Genomic DNA, 21,899 nt, shown 5'->3' on the forward strand with positions numbered 1-21,899 from the left:
AGCATATAGACAGATGAGGGATTACACAGTGTTAAAATAATTCAAGCACAGAAACAAAGTGTATAATAATCATAATACAGTATATACTATATTAATATCTACAATAGCTTTTCTTTGACGCCGTAGCGGCGCTGCAGGCGCATGACGCTATCCGCAAACGCGAAGCCCTATTCTAAAACTCTTCACTCCTGCGTGACCCAACACTATAGCACCCGCGAAGCTCTTTAGGAACCCCAACTTCTGGGGCCCCTATTCTAAGACTCCAATGATTCCTTCGCTTGCAGCGCAGTCACGCATACTCAGTGACCCAAGTTGGGGAGACGTTCATGGAAGAGAGGCACGTAGTCAGTGCATTCATGGCGCAATTCGCTAGAGCGTGTGCGTGAAAGGCATTCATTGAAAAGTGACACATACCCAGTGCATTTGTGGCGCAGCCTGATAACGCGAAGGGTTGCTGCCCTTGAGCAACCCTTGCGGCGTGGGCTTGGTTCCGCTGAGTATCGAATACATTTAAGGGATATCTTTTTCCCTCATTGGGGAGCGGAACATTCCCGGTGTCACATACCTATTGGCCCAAGTTGGCATCAGATACGTTTATTGAAGAGCGACATGCACATACTGGCACATACCAAGTGACCCAAGTTGGCATGCAATACGTTCAATGGCGACCAACACATACCGAGTCGCACATACCCAGTACTGCATGTTGACGTCACAGAGTTTCTTCAAGCAGCAGTAACTAAGCAGACCCGCGTCTACAGTGACCCATGACGGCACGAAAGAGGTTTTTTAAAAAGCAGCACGTATGTTCACATTGCCACATACTCAGTGACTCATGTTGGTCAGACAGTTGGTTTCCAGTATTATTACTTCAGCACAGCAGCCCCCGATGCGGTACCCGTTCCACCAACGACTACCCAGTGAGCCAGTTAGGCGGGAAAGTGGCTAGATACATAAACAGCAACATACAAAGATACACAGGTAGCCACCCACAAAAGTGCGTGAAGTATCCAACGAATGCTAACGGATTAAAAAGGTATAAAGATTAAAGGTTACGGTCTATATGACACTTAATCTTACCCAATCTTACCCTGAGTACATATATATCTATATAGTACATATCGTGTACATATAGTGTAGTATATATAGCCATCTTTGCTGGCTGGTTAGCTGAGAATCCAATCTCCATGGCAGTGTTTCAATGTACGAAAAGCGTGAAAGCAAAACGAAAACCAAAAACGCCCAGGATGAGTGCTTTCTGTGCTTTGACAGTGAGCCCTTATTTATGACGATGAGCCAAAGGAGAACAAGGTAATGGCGGGAGCCAACGTATCGACAAGTGGACTCGTCTTTTTGAAGGTGACATATACTTTCCTCGACGTAGTATATACAGGTAGTGTTCTTCTAAAGGGGAGAGGGAGGCTAAGATGGGTGGGTGAGGCAACGAGCCAGGTTGTGTTAGCGGCAAGGGTGTATATTTGTAAAGGAAAGCGCGCCATTCAACGTCAGTGGAGGAATGTGAGGTAGCGACGTGTGTCAGCCGGTTGACGTGTCACTAGCTGACACGTGGCCGGTGACACGTCATCGTGTGACCACTAGAAAACCTGTGCTGCTGGTACATAGCCCCAACTAGCCAACATATAGTATGCCGACTACATTCACGCAGCGCGAACGCACCCTCACCTGAGATCTGGCACCACCGTGGCTGTACGCGATAAACCGAAACTAAGCCCTGCCTTGACAACATTGCACGTGTCCAGGCTGCGCACACCACATCCCCGACAGAGGCTCCCTCATTGTACGGAACATCACGAACGACACCCGGCGCACGAGGCAGTGGCCGCTTTCTTCGAGATGAGCGACAATTACTTCTTTCCCGAATCAGGCAAACCTCACAGCATAGAGTATACCTCAGGCCCACGTCACTTAGATCGTTCGCACGCGAGCTTACGTGAATGCCTCGTCCTTCACCGTCTGCGTGAACTCCTCTATCGCGCCCAGCACCGCCCACACACGCACATGTCGCTTGTCCTCAAACGATATTTAGGTGAAGCTTGCTTTTCCTTGCAGAGTGTAGAACAACTTGGGCGTTTACGTATGTGCCACTGTACACATGTGGCCGTAGATATCGGGCCTCACTAGGAAGCCTACACACAAGCGCTGTTTTACGGCGGTCACAGCCTTTGTAAAGGTACTTGTAGTCGCCAGCTAAATGGGTGCGTTAAACTTCCCGACAAATTATGAAATCTGGGACGGAAAATGACGAAAGGCGAGCCGATAGACCATGTTTCCCACGACCTTTGGTGACGTGAAACCAATTAACTTTCTTTCAATAAACTTTGTCCTCAGCAGACCGAGACATGTAGCGTGTCTGAGCGCAGTACACGGCACGTATACGTTCTTTTTAAACAGGCTACCAAGGATAATATTTGTTGCAACACACTTCGAAATACACCCTTTATATATTACGTACAAGTGGAAGGCAATGACGATGCTTGATGCGTTCACATTCTTGGCGTGAGATAATACCAAGGGGACTCAAAAGAAATTGCTGGAATGGAGATAACGTCTCAAAAGTGAAGCCGGACGGCCGCCATCTTACCATAGGCACGAAAAAACGTTGACGAATAGCGGGGATTACACGAAGCACTTTCTTCCTACTCCGTGCTATTTAGGATGGGAAATTTTGCCATACAGATATTGTTCGATGTGTTTCTTTCTCTCACTGGTTTGAGAAGGAAGTGTAAACGTCTAGTGAAATATTGCGGTTCATGATAATGTCATTAAGCAGCCAAAGTTAACATTTTTGCTATGAAAAATGAGATTTTATTTTTCAGTTTGGCTAACAGTTACTCAAGCAAACAGAAATAAGTTGTGAGCGAATTTCAGCTGTCGCTGCCCTCTTTCAACGTAGAACTATAGGCTAATTCTGGCTTCACCTGTGCTGGGAAGAAATTGCGAGGGCTGACACTATATCAATATTTTTAACACCTCCTTGGATACTACCACCACGAGCACGCCATGGTGCCTTATAACTTGTTGCTTTAAACGCGGCGCACGACATCCAATAGAAAAAAAGCGAATGTTTTATGTGGTAAAACAAAAGGGAAAGGCATCTAGTATATTAAAAATGCGGGAGGATTTCATGAGCGCATTGGTATAAAACCATATTGAAGAAATTTTACAGATCGCGTACCAACATGGGCATATCAGAGCATGACAAGAAAAAAAAGTGCAGGAATGCGCCATGACTTCTTGCCAAATCGGGGCCAAAATGGCTGCTCATCAAATATGTCTGTAAACAGCGGTCAAGCCTTTGTTGTTGTCATCGCCCTAAAACAGGTCATGCATGTGGGCCCCATAGGCCCTTTAGACAACTTGAGACAATGGGCATGTGTGCGCGGAGGGGCAACTTGTGACACTCTTCATGTGCAATTCGGTATGCGCCACTGAATATGTCGACTGTCTCGGCCAGTGCCACAGAATGAGTATGTGACGTTATGTATAGATGCCCGAACGGTCAAGCATGGTGAGAGGAGGAAGCGGAATCGGCCACGAAAAAAATGGAGCGAAAGTCGGCTACAGGGAATCGAACAAATTGCTTCCAGAAACGGCCGAATGCGAAACGAGAAATTAGGTGAAAACAATAGAGACCAGTGCATCGCATTGGGCAAGGAGCGTTGAGCTACGTAGGATTGAAGGAGACAGTGAGGCAAGAATGGTTCAGTATACAATAAAGGCGCACTTATCACCGATTCGCACATGTTCCTGGGATCCACCATCTTTCCCTCTTCAACTGAAAGCGAAGATCGAGGACGATCAGAGTATACGGCACTGCACCAGGCGATAGATACCATCGGCATGACAAAAGCCCTCCATATGTGGAGCTGTACTGCTTACTTTTATCCTGTTCAAACGAATCAGGAGGAAAAGTGGCATATATTGAAAATAGAAGCTGAGAAAGAGAACTTGGCCTACAGGGGAGTTAAAGAAAAAAGCTATCAGGTACAGGAGACAATGACTCTCGGATAAAACATACCAATTTCTTATTTTCCTTACAAAGAAAGCTTGCCTGAGCCACTCAATTCTAAACAATCTCTGGACCTTTTTAGCCGTCTCAATGTTCCCATATATATACGTAAGCGTTCGCGGAATTCATAAATGATCTGTTGATATAGAGGACGCCTAGTTGGCGTCGCACATCGTAATGACAGAGAAATATCTCTACGGAAACATCGTCCATGTAAAGAAAAAAAAAACGAACCAGACGCTGCGTTGGTTTTCTCTTGCTTTTATTTACAGTTAGCTTTGGAAGAGTCACCGATGTTCGCAAGAAAACTCATTCACAACTAGCACTTTTTCCATTCATATGTCTTGCAGACTGTAAACATCACACGGGGTGCTGCTAAACTTCTCACCGTGAAGCATAGGACTGATTGAGAGACGCGCATAGAAATGCGCGGGCCTCTTAACGCAGAGGGCATTATCCCTCGTCCTCCGTTCAAGGCACATACAGAGTGTCACGCAATGAATGCCTGCCGACTGAAAGCGCAATCATTTTGTAGCGTGAGTGACTTAAAAAGAGGAGGTTATACGGTTGCCGAGCCGCTCCACTTAAGCGTGAGGTGCGACTTGATGTCTGACAGCCAGAACCCATATAGGGCACTTAAGGTTCGTCGCTTCAGACAAAAGTCGACGTGACTGCCCGGAAAGCTTTAGAAATGAACTCCTGAAGTCGAAGAAAATTCGAGTGGCAAGCTCTTTGCACGAAGCTTTCAAGCTTCATACATTAATGAAAGACGGTTAGCTTTTTTTCTTCACGTTGGCACATTTTTTTTCTTCAACTCGCCATTGGTTACCGTGGCGACCGATAAGAAGCAGTGAAAGTGCTACGTCATACTGACGATCTCGATCTCTTGGGACGCATCTCGATTTCGTGACCTCTGCAAGAGAGAAACACGGAAGGCATGGCTGCCTCGGCAGGTGACGACTACGTACTACGGCCTACGGCTCTTCAGCTGAAAAATGTTGCCCTCGTAATCCTTGCCATGGCGCTTCCGGTAGCTGCTTGCGTAAGTCGTTTTACTCGTACGTGCTGGGCTTGAAATGCAGTACCCATAACACGGATTGCACATGCTATGACGGCCAATCGGCCATGTTTTCAGGCACGCGATCATTGAGTTGTTCTGGAATGTCCAGAACTGTGCATTCGTTCAGCGAAAGGTTGTGTTTTATGTAATCTTATCATTTGCGAAATTGCCGGTACGTTGTTTTTGCCGGGCAGAAAAGCATTCTTCTTGAGAAAACATGGCATCGAACATTATTAAGCCCGCTTCGATTGAAGCGTTCGTGTGAAAGCCAAATGATGAAGAAAAAGAAAACGCGTAGTACAATAATAGAATTGAAATCAGCTCTGTGTGCAGATTATCATCGATTTAACTTTGTCGACTAATGCTTGTACCTGAGCTTAGAGCACTATACAGTAGAAATATTGTTACTTTTTTAATAAAAGGACATTCTCCCGGCCGGTATGATTAATACAACGGTACGTATTTTAGTTAAAGGGGGCAATCAAGTTAATATAACCGACTATCAATCCCTTTATTTCTTTGCCTGCGTTTCCGAAGACATTCGAAAGTATTATTATAAAGAATTTATTGCTTATGAAAGCATATTTTTGAACTGAATGTCACTTTGAATTTATTAGGTTGAGATGCAGAGAATCAGCCCAAGTACTACCAAAATAGCTCCTTCTAAAGAAAGTAAACGCCAGGAACATCACTCGTATTATTAAATATCTTAAATTAGTCAAATCTATTAAAACGTGTAATATTTTCTTTCCTTAGCTTACAAATACGATGTTCATCTTGTTCCTATTTCGTTTTTGGATCCGTAAGCAATCAAAGACAACCTGATTTTGTTAAATACTACATATACAAAGTGCGAGTAACCCAAAACGGTGTTCCACAGGACATAATATTACAGCTATAAATGTGATTACAGGCACGCTATAGAGATCATAAGTACGACGAAATAAATAATATTACTTGTACGAGTGTTTTTTTTTCAGTGCGTCTATTCAGAAGACAAGTGCGTTAGTGGTCATATCGTAGTCTAAAGCCTCATAGTTACGGTTCTATGCGGCTGATACAAGCTATAAAAATTAAAAGGAAAAAAAAGGAAGAGAACTTTTGCGAACTCTTAGGGGCACTTAGAGTATGTCTTTGCTGAGATCTCAAAAGCCCTTTTTTTTTTCAAAATTGTAGAGGAATCTGGTGCACAACATGTCATGCTGCAGATATAACGTCGCAGAAATTCCCTGCAATTTCCCAGCCGTTAGAGACGCGTTTAACATTATCACGCAATGTCAACAGCGAAAGCTGGCGTCCCCGACATGCCTTAAGCAGCAATTTTCTTTTCCCATTTGTTGGACCGTGCACGATGACATTCCCTGACCACGGTGCTAAAACCTGCGATGATTTCCCGCTTATATTTAATAACTACCTCCCCGAAATTTAAAAGCTTCCAAGCCGGCTGTATTTTCTTCAGTCATAAAAACGTTACTGGATGATATATGCTGCGTATGGTTGAATATATATTTGTTGCTCCACTTTAACGATGTGGATAAATGTGCGCTTGTATAGGGAATTCAGAAAAGAGCTTCTCACGCCCATAACTTGTTGGGAACAAGGTGGAAATGTCAAGTGCAAAACGCGTGACCTGTAAATGCGTCATTGCTTCTCGTCGCAGTGGCTGAAAATTGCGTGCTGTAAAGCGCACGATTCACGACGGTGCGCTATATTCATATTATATAGCGACGGTGCGTTAACTGGCGGTTTGTTCTGACATAAGCGACAGACGAGGAGAAATGTTCTTTTGGGTAAGGGTTCCCTATATATTTTTTCAATGAACTTAAATATGTAGGCAACTATAGCATTGTCGGCTTGTCTACAAGATTGTTCAATGTTGAAGGATGATAACACGGCCTAAAGTGACTTTCTGTTGGCGCATACGCGACATAAATAAAGAAGCACAGAAAGTAAACACAGCACAAGAGAAAAAGAGGGTGGACACAAAACAAGTGCTAACCTCTACTGCTTATTATATATACATGTGTAATTCGCGCATGCGCAGAGGCGTTCATGAGAAAGGAAAAAAAGGAAGTTTGACTATACAGAGTACGACTCGAAGAGCGACTATTTTCGTGTATGAAAAAAAAAACAAGGCAACAGAAAGCCTCACTTTAAATGTGCAGCCGAAGCGCTACGAATAAATTTGCTACGACTGATTGTTTTCCATCCTTGGAAGCTGCTGTCCGCGGTGAAGCTAACATAAGGTGTTCTCCCTTCAAATGTGACCCTTATTTTTCTTTCCACAGAGAATAGACGCTGAAATTAACCCGCCCGGTGAGTGAAATCTTGATTTCCTAAACGCCAAGTTTGCAATACCATTTGAAATTTCAGGTATGGCATAACGAAGAGCATGGTCGAGTCGAAAATTAAATACTTTTGTGCCCCTTTTTCAGTGGAGGTGATGAAAAAAAATCGTGACAGTTTCACCTCATGGTCGAAGCAATCGCATCGACAGCAAGGCGTAGAGCTGCACTGGACCACTTCGGATGGTGCTCCAAGCAAACGTGTGCCCGACACGTAGTCAGAAGGCAGCCCACAACTAGGCAGTTGCCTTCCTATCACATGACTATCTCAGAAGTCTGGCGTGATGAGGAGCGTCGCCAGGGTGGGGGTGGGGTGGGGGCATCGCGGGAATCACAACTCGAGCGTGCACTGAATGAGACGGACCCAAGAGCCTCTGCGTTGGTCAGCAGAGCCAGTCAACTGTAAAACAACGTTATCGCGACGTTTACTGCCTTTCGGCTCAGACCAACGCGCACACGCGCAGAAGCTCAGGTGCAACGCTCACGCCAGCAGTGGAAGGCATAAGGCTGTCTTCCTGGGGTAGGGGGGGGGGGGGAAGGCGGCAGGTGTAGTATTCTGTGCCAACGTAGTGGACATACACACATGTACGCTAGGTGGACACTTGCATTATGCCACCCTGTGGCTCCGATTGAGCAGAGTGGAGCGTTGACGGAGCGTCAACTTCACTTCGCCGAATTTGTAGCCAAACGCACTTCGCCTTCACTGGAGGCACTAGGGATTTCGAGGTTTAGGGGACGCAAGTGCTGGGGCCCCCGTCCACATGCGCCGTCGACAGCGGGTCATCATGACGGCTGCGACGGTGGCGCCACCGGTGGAAATTCGCTCCGGGAATTTGTGTAATTGCTTTCATAATGATAAATTCTTCATAACTCCTGCACCAAAGGAACACGCCTTACAGATTCGCCGACTTGATGTGAGGTTATCGAAACGAAATAGCTTTTGCCACTTTTACGGCCTTCTAGCTTTCAGTGTTCGTCATGGGATGCTCTACGCATACTTGGCAAGCGGATTCACGTGTTTGCTTTTCTGTGCGCCACTGTTCTGTTGATCGCATTAGCACATGGCTGAACATACTATTTGACGTCGAGTACGGTTTATTTGAAACGACTAACGGAATTCCGCGCCAGTGTAGTTGATTCGGTATCTTTGGACGCATTTCGTGCACATGGCTCTTGATCAATATCTTTGCGAGAAACCGACCGAACGGAAGCATTGATATTTTTCCCCTTTCAAAAAAAATAAAGACAAGAGAAAAGCATACACTGTTTTCTACTCATCAAGAAATCCCGCTATTGAAGTATATACTTCCTGCAAGAAAAATATTTAGGTACCGCTTGTTTCATCAATTATGGTATGGAAAACAGAGCCGGTCACTGCCACATTTGTACATGTAGTCGAGGTAGAGCTAAATATAGGCCAACTTGCTATATGAGTGCTGTCATCGTCGATAGGGATCGTGTAATTGGTTGAACTGCATTTTTGGGGTGCCCACATATATGTTACATCTTCGATAGAGTGCTCAATACCTTCGTACAGAATTTCGTGGACCTACATCTGAAGTAATACAAGTGCGAACTTTATGAGAAGTTCAGGTATCTCAAGGTACTATTGGATACCTTGGGGCTACGAATGTCTTTGGAATTCATCGCAGGTTTCTTTCGTCCAGCGTAGTTGCTTGGGGGCGCACTCCTATAAAGTTGTGGAAGTATGCAAAAAAAAATATTTCCATCCCCTGAGGATTCATACAAGAAATAGCGACTGGTACGAATACAGGTTAATCACGCTAAGGGTTGAACAGTATTAAAACGATATTAAAGTACCGTTGATAGCTATAAATGCACCATGTGAAATGCCGATCCCACACGCTGGAGGAATCTGTTTAAGTGAAGCTATCACTGGTGTTTGGAAAGACTGCGCTCTTGGTTAGCGAACATCTAAAAATATGCAGCGCAAGAACTATTTGGACACATCTGAACTGGAAACCATCTCGCAAAAGATAAGGTTGTTGCGCTCGATCACTCGAATCCCGCGCATGGTGACAACTGAACGACCACGATTGCAAGAATACGGGTGCTTAACGAGGACCCAATGACGACGATGTGTTGTTGTCGAGCGCATGACGACAATGACATGGCGACATTGGAATTACTGCTGCATAATGACGACGGAGGAACGATAACGACGGCATAACGGTGACTACGACCTAACAGTGACAACACGGCGAACATGGCACGATGTTGTCGTTGGTGACGACAGCGTAATGAGCAAAGAAGGATGACGATAGAATGACGCCGACGGTGTAAAGGTGTCAGCATCACGACAGTGGGATGACGACGCTGCAGTGAAGATGATAGCATCCTGCGCATGATGAAAAGGAATGGACGACGACGGCACGACCACGACGGTACGACGGCGACAACACGAGGCCACTTGCATAACGACGCTGTTACGGTCGCGACGGAATGGCGACAATGGTACAATGACTCTCGAATCAATGATTTTTCTCATGATAGCGACGGCGTGACGACAGTGGAATGATGAAGCTGCAATGACGGCATTGCTATCCTGACGACGGCATGCAGACGACAGCAAGACGACACTGTGATGACGATGCTAAAAATGATAACTTCAGTATGACAACGACGGCGCGACGACGGCCGCTCGATTACGATGGTTTGACAACGCTGCAATGGTAACTGTAGGAGGAGGACGGCGTGAAGGTTACAATGTGACGTTATCGGCACGACGACCACGGAACGACAACGGTGGGAATGAAGGCGACAGAAATAGCAACGGAGGGATGACTAGGACGACCTGACGACAAAAGCGCGTGTTGAGACTCGTTTGCGCTTGCGCAGAACTTCTGTAGCACCAGGTTGCGTCGTTCTGCACTATTCCGATACAGTGACCAACACACCCGCAATGTTAGACGCAATGTGGCCCAAGGTATTGTATAATCGGCAAAATAGCAGCCGCCAGCAATCGAAAAGTGGAGAGAAGGGCCGAGGAAAGGGCTTCGCTTTAATATTTGGCAAAAAAGTGCTATTACACGTCACATAGGGGCAAAAAAAATTTGCCTCTTCTTTTTTTCTGGGCCCTTCTGCACTTTGCTGACCGAAGCTTTTACTGTATTATCGAATAGCGTACGAACGTGTTGATTGACTAACGCACATAACAGCACACTTCTACAAATCGCTTTACGTATAGCCATCTGTACCACCCCTAAAGGTGTACCTGTGAGCGGTTCCGTTCTCTGAGGAACTGTGCCATCAAACAAGAAAGGGCATTTAAATTTTCACACAGGAACAAACATGCGGCTTCAAGTCCATCTTTCCTTTATTGAAGCGAACTTTACAATGCCTTATTTCCAATTCTCTGGTGCGTCTGCTCGGTCAGTATTCCGTTGTTCAAACTGGACCGATCCCAGAGGCAGTGTAATTAGCGGTCGCATGCATCACGTGAATCACGTCGGGGAAGGGGTGGGGGAGGCGGGGGAGGTGGGAGGGGATCTTTGAGCCTTGCTGGTTTGTCGACCAGGCCCTATCTGCTATATGCTTTAAAACACGCAGCAGAAGATGAACAGGTTTAAAGCATCGAATTTGCCGCTTCATAGAAGCTTCGGTTCACATAGATTCTAGCATGAGCGTTGGATCGGCATTTATAGTTTTTTCGTTTCTGTCAGAGAAAGCTTAGACTGTCGCCAGCTTATCAGTCTGGCGCTAGATGAGAGGCAAGAGTAATTGGGCAACCATGAGAAAGGCCTTCCTTTTTAGCAACGAAAGTAAAATAGGCTAGTCGTTATGGTGAAGTTGATTATGGCAGAGGCAGCATAGTTTTCATTAATTAGAAAGTGTTTGACATTGCATGCATATATCTCATCCACTTCGAGCGGTTGAATAAGATTAAAATCCTGAGGAGGGAATTTCTCGGGGCGTAAAATCATCAGATCGCGTCATCTGTCCAGTTGCTGCAACACGTACATCTTTTTTATGATATAACCAGACGAATTCTCTTACCCTTATGTCCTTTCTTAATTAGTATAGATGAATCAGACGAATAATATATATGTATATATATATAGTAACAAGTGTTCGTGTGCCTCCACATATTGCTTTGTATTCCTTGTGCCTTCACTATTGTGTAACGCGGTAATCTTTTTATGGCAGTGTTCCTGTTGGAAATTTGTACTTTTTATAATATGCCCCCCTTACTTTATGCCCTGCCATAGGGCCTGTAAGGTTCCTTTGAATAAATAAATAAATAAGTAAATAAATAAATAAATAAATAAATAAATATATATATATATATATATATATATATATATATATATATATATATATATACAATCAGTCATGTCATGAGAAGCCAACAAACACTGCCACCAAGGACAACATAGCGGAAATTGCTTGTGCTTAATAAATGAAATAAAGAAACGATAAATTAATGGAAATGACAGTTGATGAAAGAAAATTACCGACGATTACGTTACTTCCTAATGCGAAATTTGAGCGCAGCAAATAAGCTGTTTCACCTTTTCGATAGATTGAGGCAAAGAAATCGAGCAACACATGTATGCGCTATCACAGAATTTTTTTTTTATATTTCCCGTACTCCTGGATCATCTCGACGGCGGCGACGGTAAGCTTCTGCTTCGGCGGCACGCACCTCTGGATTCTGACGGCGACGGCGCTGGGCCTCTGCTCTGGCAGCTCGTTTAGCAGCAGCAGCAGCAGCAGCAGCAGACGGAGGACTTCCATCGGTCGTCTCGCTCATGGCTCAGAAAGAACTGGCAGATAATTTCGCAGTGGCGAACGGCAGCGGCAATTTCGGCTCGGGCGGTGCACATATACAGATCCGCCGCCACCGATCTGGCTCTCTGATTGCCACCACACAGGGGTTGCATTGGAGGAGGAGCGAAGAAAGGAATTAAGTTCGAGCCGGCGCTTTGACAACCGGAGACTCGCAGGAAGAGGGGGGAGGGGGGCGGCGTGTACACCCAGCGGCAAACGATGGGGGCAGAAGCGCGCGCAGCAAGCGGACAACACGATAAAGGGAGGAGGGAAGAGATAGCAGCGACTGACTGATGCCGCTGACGCCGATACAGGGGGGGGGGGACCCTTTCCTCCTCTTTCTGCATGGCGGCGACGGTGTTCTATGCAGTCACGTTATCTTGACTCTCTAGCGGCGTCAGCGGCATCCAGCGGTATCAGTCGGTCGCTGCTAGCGCTGGGGGGATGAAAGGGGGGCGGAGCTGGTTACGAGGCCGACGACGACGCGAAACCCAGGAACGGACGCCAAAGAGCTGCGCTCTAAAAACAACTTACCGCAGGTGGGGAACGATCCCACAGCCTTCGCGTTGCGCCGCCAAAGTTTGTGAGTGGTGGCGCTGGCTAACGCTCCCAGGGTTCCACTAGGAAACATAAATACCCAAAAAAGTGGATGGAGAAACGGCGCCGTGGTAGCTCAATTGGTAGAGCATCGCTCGCGAAATGCGAAGGTCGGGATCGTTCCCCACCTGTGGCAAGTTGTTTTTTCATCCAATTTCATTTCCATTATTTTACCGTCTTTGTTTCATTTATTAAGCACCAGCAAATTCCCCTATCTTGTCCTTGGTGTCAGTGATTGTTGGCTTCTTATGAGATGACTAATATAAAATTAACCCCTTTCTAATTGTTCACACACACACACACACACACACACACACACACACACACACACACATATATATATATATATATATATATATATATATATATATATATATATATATATATATATATATATTCCAAGAGAAGGGAAACGTAGCGGGGGTGGCAGAAAGTTAGGTGGGCGGAGGAGATTAAGAAGTGTGCAGGGACAACATGACCACAATTTGCACATGACCGGGGTGATTGGAGAAGTGTGGGAGGGGCCTTTGCCCTGCAGGGGCGTAAGCAGGCTGATGATATATATTTTATATTTATTATGGTGTTTTACGTGCCAAAACAACTTCTTGATTATGAGGCACGCCGTAGTGGAGGACTCCGGAAATTTCGACCACCTGGGGTTCTTCAACATGCACCTAAATCTAAGTACACGGGTGTTTTCTCATTTCGCCTCCATCGAAATGCGGCCGCCGTTGCCGGGATTCGATCCCGCGACCTCGTGCTCAGCAGCCCAACACCATAGCCACTGAGCAACCACGGCGGGTCTGATTATATATATATATATATATATGTGTGTGTGTGTGTGTACGATGCATTGCAGAGTGTGGTGAACTGGAGCCGACGGGAAGGATATACAACGGCGATCCAGTCACCAAGGAGAAGATTCCATGGATTGTAAGTGAAAATGGTGGTCTTGATTGCGCTTGCTATACGTGCGATTTATGACCAAAGCACGCACTTTCATGGAAGCTTCGCATACGTAAAGATGGGTCGAGGTAAGATGAAATAAAAATGAATCTGGGAATGATAGTGGTAGTCGCGTTGTCCTTTAATGCAAATGATAAAAGCTCAAGAAAGGTTCGTAATACGGGAATGTAGGAATGTAGCTCTACTGGGATTTTTCAAGTACATCAAAAGCTCTGCCTAACTGCCTCAGACCATTTTTCATTCACGTACAAGGGTTGAACGAACACCTAAGACCCGTAGACATCTGACTAGGCAAGCTTTACTAAGAGTTCATTCACGCCTTTCACCTTATCCACCACTGTCCGAGACATACTGCTAATAGTCAAAATATAGCCAAGAGGATGGACGCACAGAAAACGTTTGCGACAATAATTGCCGCTGCATAATATTGTCTATATATTAACATTCAAGAGGCACCACCATCCTTTAGTTAATGTAGGCCTTGAGCCTGCGTCTTCAACCATTAAATTATGCGCCAAAATTTACGTGCCAAAACCATTTTCTGATTATGAGGCACGCCGTAGTGAAGGACTCCGGAAATTTCGACCACCTAGGGTTCTTTAACGTTCACCTAAATCTAAGTACACGAGTGTTTTCGCATTTCACCTCCATCGAAATGCGGTCGCCGTGGCCGGGATTCGATCCGGCGACCTCGTGCTGAGCAGTCCAGCACCATAGCCACTGAGCAACCACGGCGGGTGTCTTCAAACGTTAGAACAGCACAAAACCTAAGCGGCCGCTCACGGAAAAATAATCACCCGCTATATATCACCTACTTTTCTTCTTTTTTTTCTGTCACGGGCTCGTTAGACCAGGTGGCGTTATTCACGTCGAAACACACCATATGCGTAAGCAGAGGTAGCTGGGTGTTTCCTTGGTTTTCCTTGGTTCCGCAGTGGAAGTAAAATCGCTTTATAGTGATAGTTAGGAGTACTGAGATAATTATGAGACGCGAGAAGGTTTAGTTCCTTCTTGGTTTTGGTATTCCAGTTTTCTGAGAGAAGAAATCGACAAAGTAGACACTTTATTCCATTTTCATATCGTCTCGTGATCCAAAGTGAGATAAACTTTCCTCCAAGACAACGCCTATGTTAGATTCTGAAATTTCAAGAGTGGTTATCTAACGGGAAACAAGAGCGTGGGGAGAAAATAGTGGTCCCTAAATTTCGCGAAACGTGTTTCTATTTCCATGAAGACCACAAAGTAGCGTGTGTCGAGACAATGTGCCAAATGGAAATACCAATGAGAAGCACAAGGCTTCTTGCCCCTGGCGCAGTTTGTTGCGCACATCTCCTGCGTCGAGAAAAATTTGGGGCGGCCAGCTGCCGAGAGAAACAATCAAGGATCATCAAAGCAGTAATAGAAGTGCTTTTTAAGAAAAATGAAGTGCAAAAAACAAAAACAAAGAACCAACGAACATATATTCACTCTATATAAACCCGGCCTTGTTTTCTGGCAGGACTTACTAAAACATGACATGCACTTTAAAAGAGGAACCCGAAACCGAACTTGCAATAGGCTGTGAGCAAAATCCCAGCCCCAATTTCGGCTGGCCGCTTCGAATCTCCAAAACTGTGGGATTCTATATTGCGAGGGCCGGAAACTTGTCGTAATTGGAAACCATTATTAGCTAGTGAAAAATTGCGCTTATACTTGTTGGGCAACTACAGAGTAATAACATCTGACCCAAAGACTCCTTAGTAGGGCACCCGCAGTACCTCGGTACTGTGGATCCCGAATTTCTTTGTAGCCGCTACATACTACTGTAATACAATCCAGTCCGATATAGGCGTCGGGGTACGACGCTCAATGGAGGACATTGCATTTTTTAAATACTTCTCGGCGTGAAAAGTTTGGGTGTGCGTTACAATCGAAGATCCATTAAAATCTGAGAATTGCGGTTACACGAGTGATCGTAACGATCAAACAAGCGCTGTTTCTGTCTTGAGCTAATGTTCGGACAGGGGAATTTGACTTCGTGCGCAGCAAACAGCAGCAAAAACAGCTGCACATATCAGCGTAATATGTCATGCCTATGATCGGTTGCAGGCATAACATCAAACGCTTGAGCTGTGCCATCCTCTATGGCATCGTGGCTCGCTCTAGCAACGTGGTGACATTCTGTGCAAGTTTGGCGTTGTCGTTCGAACGAGCCACATTATTGGTTGATTGTGCTTCGTACATACATGATCACGCCTATATTAGAAAATGTGGCTTCGCGTTTGCTCCGGAATCATTGCGATCACGTAGGGATTTTTCTGCAATGTGGCATTGATTTCTCGACAAAGCACATCACAGGCTTTTATCGTAGCTGCTCGTTGTCCGGTTGTTCTGCTTGTAACCTCACGACGTCTATTTAGAGCAGCTTTTTCACGATTAATTCCTGTAATATATAGGAAATAAATAAAACAAGACACTCTGTATATGTGTCGCTAAATACAGGCGCTGTTTGGTAAATCACATAATCTATCATGGTGTTTTGTGCTAAGTTCCATTTGTTTCTAACGTCCTGAGAGCCCACTAATCGTAGAAACTAAAGTACAGATAAGAGCAATCGCTAGCATGCAATAAATTCGCGATAATGAAGTAGCATTAGACTCAGGAAACCCGCTCGAAGCTACAACGACCAACATTGGGTGAATACCTGCACTGACTATCATTCTCATACTCAGCGAGCAGCTATATAGCTCAGCACGTGCACATTACGGAATATGTGGTTTGAGGGAACATCTCATGAACACGACACCACTTGAAACGTTAACTTTTATATTCTTGAAAAAAGTCACGCATATTCTTTATGCAATCTTGACGAGAGGCAGCCATAACACGAGGGTGGGCCATTGCTGGGCAAGTTTTCTGGCCGTGCCTAGTACCCTGGACTCTTTTGGAGGTCGAAATCGTCTGTCAACTGGAACTCTTGGGACTCTTAATTTCACCATTTTTTAAAAGAATTTCTGGCTGCCGAGCTGGGAGTGCGGCCTTTAGTCGAGTATATACGCTAATTTGACCAGGTGAGCCAACGATATTAGTTTAGAAGAATTTAACGGTGCCAACGGCTATCATGCCACACACGTTCTTGTGCCTGAGCATTGAATGAATGTGTGTGGTTTAGTGGCGCAAGGGCCAGGTATGGCCAAAGAGCGCCAAGACAGGTGCCTGAGCATTGCTTCGAACGCTAAGGGGAGGGCTCTGGTTGTTTTATACCTATGTTTCGTGGAATGACGCTCACAAAATGGTTCTCCTACTTCGGCGTTCAGGAGGAATGGGCAATTCCTTATTCGTGCGCTCTAGTGTGGAACACCGGCTCCAGAAAGTGGTGCAGGCAATGAACCGTGCCAAATCAGCGTGAATTTTGATCCTGCGCTGTTTAATACCACAGAAAAAGAATAAAAAGATGATGTGCGGGGTTTAACGTACCGAGCCTGGACAACGAGTTATTACGGTAGTTCGAACCCAGAAATTTCGGACTTTTTTCCTTCTGCTATGTGTCAAACTTCTTCAAACATCTCCTAGTAAGTGATATTTAAAAATTCCGCACGAATTCCAACAACTCCGACTGAGACACAAGCCTATTCACTTGAAACACTTGCACCCATGGGCAAGTTGGGAGGCCCACGCACATTCACACGTTTCCCTGCGTCTTAGTTCATCATCCTTTCTTGCAGGTCATAAACTGCAGCTTACCAATATCATGGAGTAGAAATATTATCATCATCATGTTTTTTGTCCACTGCAGGACGAAGGCCCTCTCCCTGTCATCTCCAATTACCCCTGTCCCGCGTCAACAGGTTCTAGCTTGCGCCTGAAAATTTCCTAAGCTCATTACCCAACCAAGCTTTCTGTCATCCTCAACAGCCCTTCCCGTCTTTTGGCACCCATTCTGTAACTCTAATGGTACACCTAATGTAACTCTAATGCTACGCATTACATGCCTGCCTAGTTTCATTTTTTATGTTAATGTCAATTAGAATATCGGCTATCCATTTGGTCTCTGATCTACACCGCTCTCTTCTTGTCTCTTCTTGTCTTTTAGTGTTACGCATAGCGTTTTTCCTTCCATCGCTCTTTGCGCGGTCCTCAACTTGTTCTGAAGCTTCTTCGTCAACCTCCAAGTTTCTGCCCCATATGTTAGCACCAGTAGAATGCATTGACTGTACACCTTTCTTTTCGATGACAGTGGTAAGGTCCCAGTTAGGATCTGGCAATGCCCGCCGTATGTAATCCTACCCATTTTTATTCTTCTGTAGATTTTCTTCTCATGATCAAGGTCCCCTGTGAGTATTTTACTGAGGCAAACGTAGTCCTTCACGGACTCTAGAACCTCACTGACTATTTGGAACTCTTGTTCCTTTGCCAGGCTATTGGACATTGTCTTTGTCTTCTGCATCTTAATCTTTTACCACACTCTTACACTTTCTCCGTTAAGGACCTCAATCATATGTTGTAATTCGTCCCCATTGTTGCTGAACAGGACAATGTCATCTGCATACCAAATTTTTCTGAGTTATTCGCCGTTGTTCCTCACCCCTAAGCCTTCTCAGTTAAGTAGTTCGAATAAAAAGAGGAACAGCGCAACACAGGACGAGCGAGTAAAGTGCACAGGACAGAGCACTGAAGGAGGAGGTCAGCGTTAAAAGAGGAGGTCGCCACTGGCCATTTTGGTGAATTTGTAACCTTGGCCCAGTGTGTAGCTGAGATGTTTGCAAACATAGAGATACGAAATTGCACTAACCATCGTTTACGGATTAAAACTATAGATGACGTGAAAACGTGGGATACATTCTTTGCGTTTGAAAAAAAATTTAAAGTTCTCGTCGATGCACCCTCTTTTTGTAAGAGGACGATCATTGAGTCGGGGGAATGATGGAGCCAAAACTTGTTTACTCATTTCGGCAGCCATGCCAGCCGCCCACTACGGAGCCCAAAAAGGCAAACGCATAAGTGACAACATTTGTGGATAGACAAAGCCAGCCACCGTCAGCTGTAAACATCCACTAATACCCAATATGTATAAATAAAGTTGATTATCAAACGAAAGGTTAACCCTCGCTTCCCAGAAGGCCGGCTATAAATAAAAAAGAGTAGGAGGCAGGAAAGATGGAAAGTGCAAGAGAAAGACGAAGATTGGAGGTGAGGATAGGAAAATGCAACTAGATGTCGGTCAGGCGAACAGAACAGAAGGCATTTTGAGGATCAGTCGTGCATCCACCCGTCGTGCCTGCCTGTCCCTGGTTCCTGCTTGCCTCGACAGAGCGACCGTTTCGTTGACCTGCAGTGGTGTTTTGGCTGAGTATCGGGTGGTTTAAGGTGTCTCATTAACCGTATTTTAGTTCCTGGTTGATTGGCATTCCTTGCGTCAGCCGTCTTGAGCTGATGTCGACCAGTTCTCCTGGCCAGGCGCGATCCGCCTGGTCAGCATCCCTACCACCTAATGAATTGCCCATAGATTTATTTTTTCGCAGTGGCGTCAGTACCATTCCTGTGGCGCTTGTGCCTACCAATGGAGGTTCCATCAGGATCACGAATCCACAGGCTGTCCAGAAGGCACTTAAGGCCACAACTAACCACTTCCAGACCATCACTGATGTGCGAGCGTTCGGACGGGGAGGTATAGTGTGTCGTTCACCCGACCAGACCTGTGTAGAAGACCTCTTGAAATGCACTTCATTCGCTTCCACCCCGGTGAGTGCTTTTATTCCGCCTCATCTTGCGTGCACCAAGGGTCTTGTACGGGGCGTAGACTCCAGATTAAGTCCTACTGAAACCCTGGAGAAGCTATCCGCAGCAGGCGTCATTGCCATCTACCGTTGCCATCTACTGGCCAATAACGAGAGGGTTCCGACAGAATCTGTTATTGCAACGTTTGTGGGCACATCATGTCCATCTGAAATAAAGGTGTGGCCTCTTGTGTTCCGTGTAGAGCCGCTTGCGTCACGTCCAATCCAGTGTAAGAATTGTTGGAGATTCGGGCACAGCGCAGGAGGATGTAAGTCTAGCTTGCGTTGCCGCACCTGTGGGGATGGTCATTCTTCAAGTGCATGCTCTACTCAATCTCAAAAGTGCTGCCTCTGTGCGGGAGAACACCCAGCAGACTATTCGAACTGCTCAGCTCGCGCTCAAGAAGTACAAATTCTTGAAATAATCGACCGCCGTCGTTGCTCCCGAAGAGATGCAATTTCAGTTATCAAAGACAGGGCCTTCGGATACTCTAGTGTTGCAGCGCGCAACACTCCAAGCATGGATCTTAACCTCTCAGAAGCAATTGACTCTGCTGTGGAAAAAGCAATGGCTAAAGCTATGGATAAATTGATATCCAGTCTCTCTGATTGCTTAGCGCAAATCATTTCCAGTCACATGACGCAAATAATGCAGCCCACTAGGACACCAATGCAGTGCCCAGTATCTAACGCCAGACCTCGAACGCCTAGCAACGAGGTCGAGACGCCTTCCACAGTTGCAGAATATTCCACAGACACTACTTCGCTAGTCCAAACACGCGAGGATGAGCCCTCTTATTCAGACACTGCTATTGTCACAGACATGGAACTTGACACTCGAGCTCCCAAACGTATGGGGTCCCCAATTTCAACAACTATGAAACCAAAATCAAAAAAGAGTCAACCAACGCCTGTGCTTACAGAAAGTATTCTAAAGGCGGCAGTTGCCGCTGCTGTGCGTTCAACACCATTGGACAGTTGAAAGTGCTGCAGTGGAACTGTCGTTCTATATTTTCAGCTTCAACAGATTTATCTTGCCTATCTATTCAATTCAATCCAGATATCTTACTTCTTCAAGAAACGTGGCTTTCACCAGAGAAAAATTTTCATTTAAAAGGTTTTCGGTCCTTCCGATTAGATAGAGACTCGCGAGGTGGAGGATTAATGATACTTGTTTCCAGTAAAATTTGTCACAAGGCAAAAATTTCTTTTCAAATCATGGACTGCGACTGTGAAATTTTGGCCATAGATTTATGTCTCCCAGGATACCATCCATTTTCAATTATAAATGCTTATTTCCCCAGCGGTGTGCAAAGTACGCGTCAACTTGATAGGGCTGTGGCTGCATGTAGAAAAGAAATTTTGTTTGTAGGGGATTTTAATTCGCATCACGTGTCGTGGGGGCAAAAAACAGATTTGTGTGGTAAGAGACTTTGGGAGTGGACTATTGATAGTCACCTTTCATGTCAGAACACAGGGCAAGTAACGTTTGTTAGAGGACCCTTCCGTTCAGTGTTAGATTTGACATTTTGTAGCGCTGGCATCAAGGTTTTGTCGTGGGTAGCGGTTGAATCAGCAACCAACAGTGATCATCTCCCTGTGTCATTTGAAATCAATTGTCAAATAACATCTTTAGAATACAAGGCATGCACATTTATGGACCATACGAAATTTAAGACTTTCTTACGTTCTGCCGTTTCGAAACTTGCCAATGCCAATGATAAGGAAATCGCTTCAACCATTTGCTCAATACTAGAGGATTCCCGGAAGCAAGCTGAATTTGTCATCCCTTCGGCTAAAGGCACCGCTTGTCGTTGGTGGAATGATGAGTGTACGCGGGACTATAGAAAAAGAAAGGCCGCTTGGAAAATGCTTCTGCATAATCAGTGCCCGACCAATTGGAAAAATTATCAGTTTCATGCTGGTGTATTTAAGCGTACTGTTAATCGAGCCAAAGAGGAATACGATATTAGACATTACGATTATCTATCTAAGTCAAAAAATAAGCGTGCTTTATTTTCATTCCTTCGTGCTAGGAAGGTGCTACCAACACCCTTAACATTAGATTCAATTGTTTTGAGCCCGCAGGAACTGAGCGCCTCCCTAGAAGAGATTGCCGAAGGCTTAGAAAATCGATTTACGGCCAGGCTTCCGGCTATTCATTCTACATTAGGTCATTGGGATGGCTTTACTCCAATTTCCTTAGCTGAACTAAATGAGACTGCACTATGTTTACCGAATTCAGCCCCTGGCCCTGATGGCGTCACAAATGCAATGTTAAAAATATTGTTACAGGAATCGCCTAACGTTCTTTTAGACCTGGTGAATTATTCAATTAAATATGCATGGATTCC

The 21,899-nt window shown here is 45.3% G+C and overlaps 1 protein-coding gene across 1 annotated transcript in view; it reads left to right on the forward strand.

The window, feature by feature from the left end:
• The first annotated feature begins 4,887 nt into the window (after positions 1-4,887).
• Positions 4,888-21,899, forward strand: part of LOC142563294 (brain-specific serine protease 4-like) — a 28,228-nt gene continuing 11,216 nt past the window's right edge. Inside the window, exons 1-3 of the mRNA XM_075673848.1 lie at positions 4,888-5,072; positions 7,379-7,406; positions 13,683-13,756. Of these exons, the coding sequence (XP_075529963.1) occupies positions 4,968-5,072; positions 7,379-7,406; positions 13,683-13,756 (207 nt within the window). The 5' untranslated portion in view covers positions 4,888-4,967. The remainder of the gene's footprint in view (positions 5,073-7,378; positions 7,407-13,682; positions 13,757-21,899) is intronic.

This window comes from Dermacentor variabilis, chromosome 11, assembly GCF_050947875.1.
Source record: "Dermacentor variabilis isolate Ectoservices chromosome 11, ASM5094787v1, whole genome shotgun sequence".
Classification (NCBI taxonomy): Eukaryota; Metazoa; Arthropoda; class Arachnida; order Ixodida; family Ixodidae; genus Dermacentor; species Dermacentor variabilis.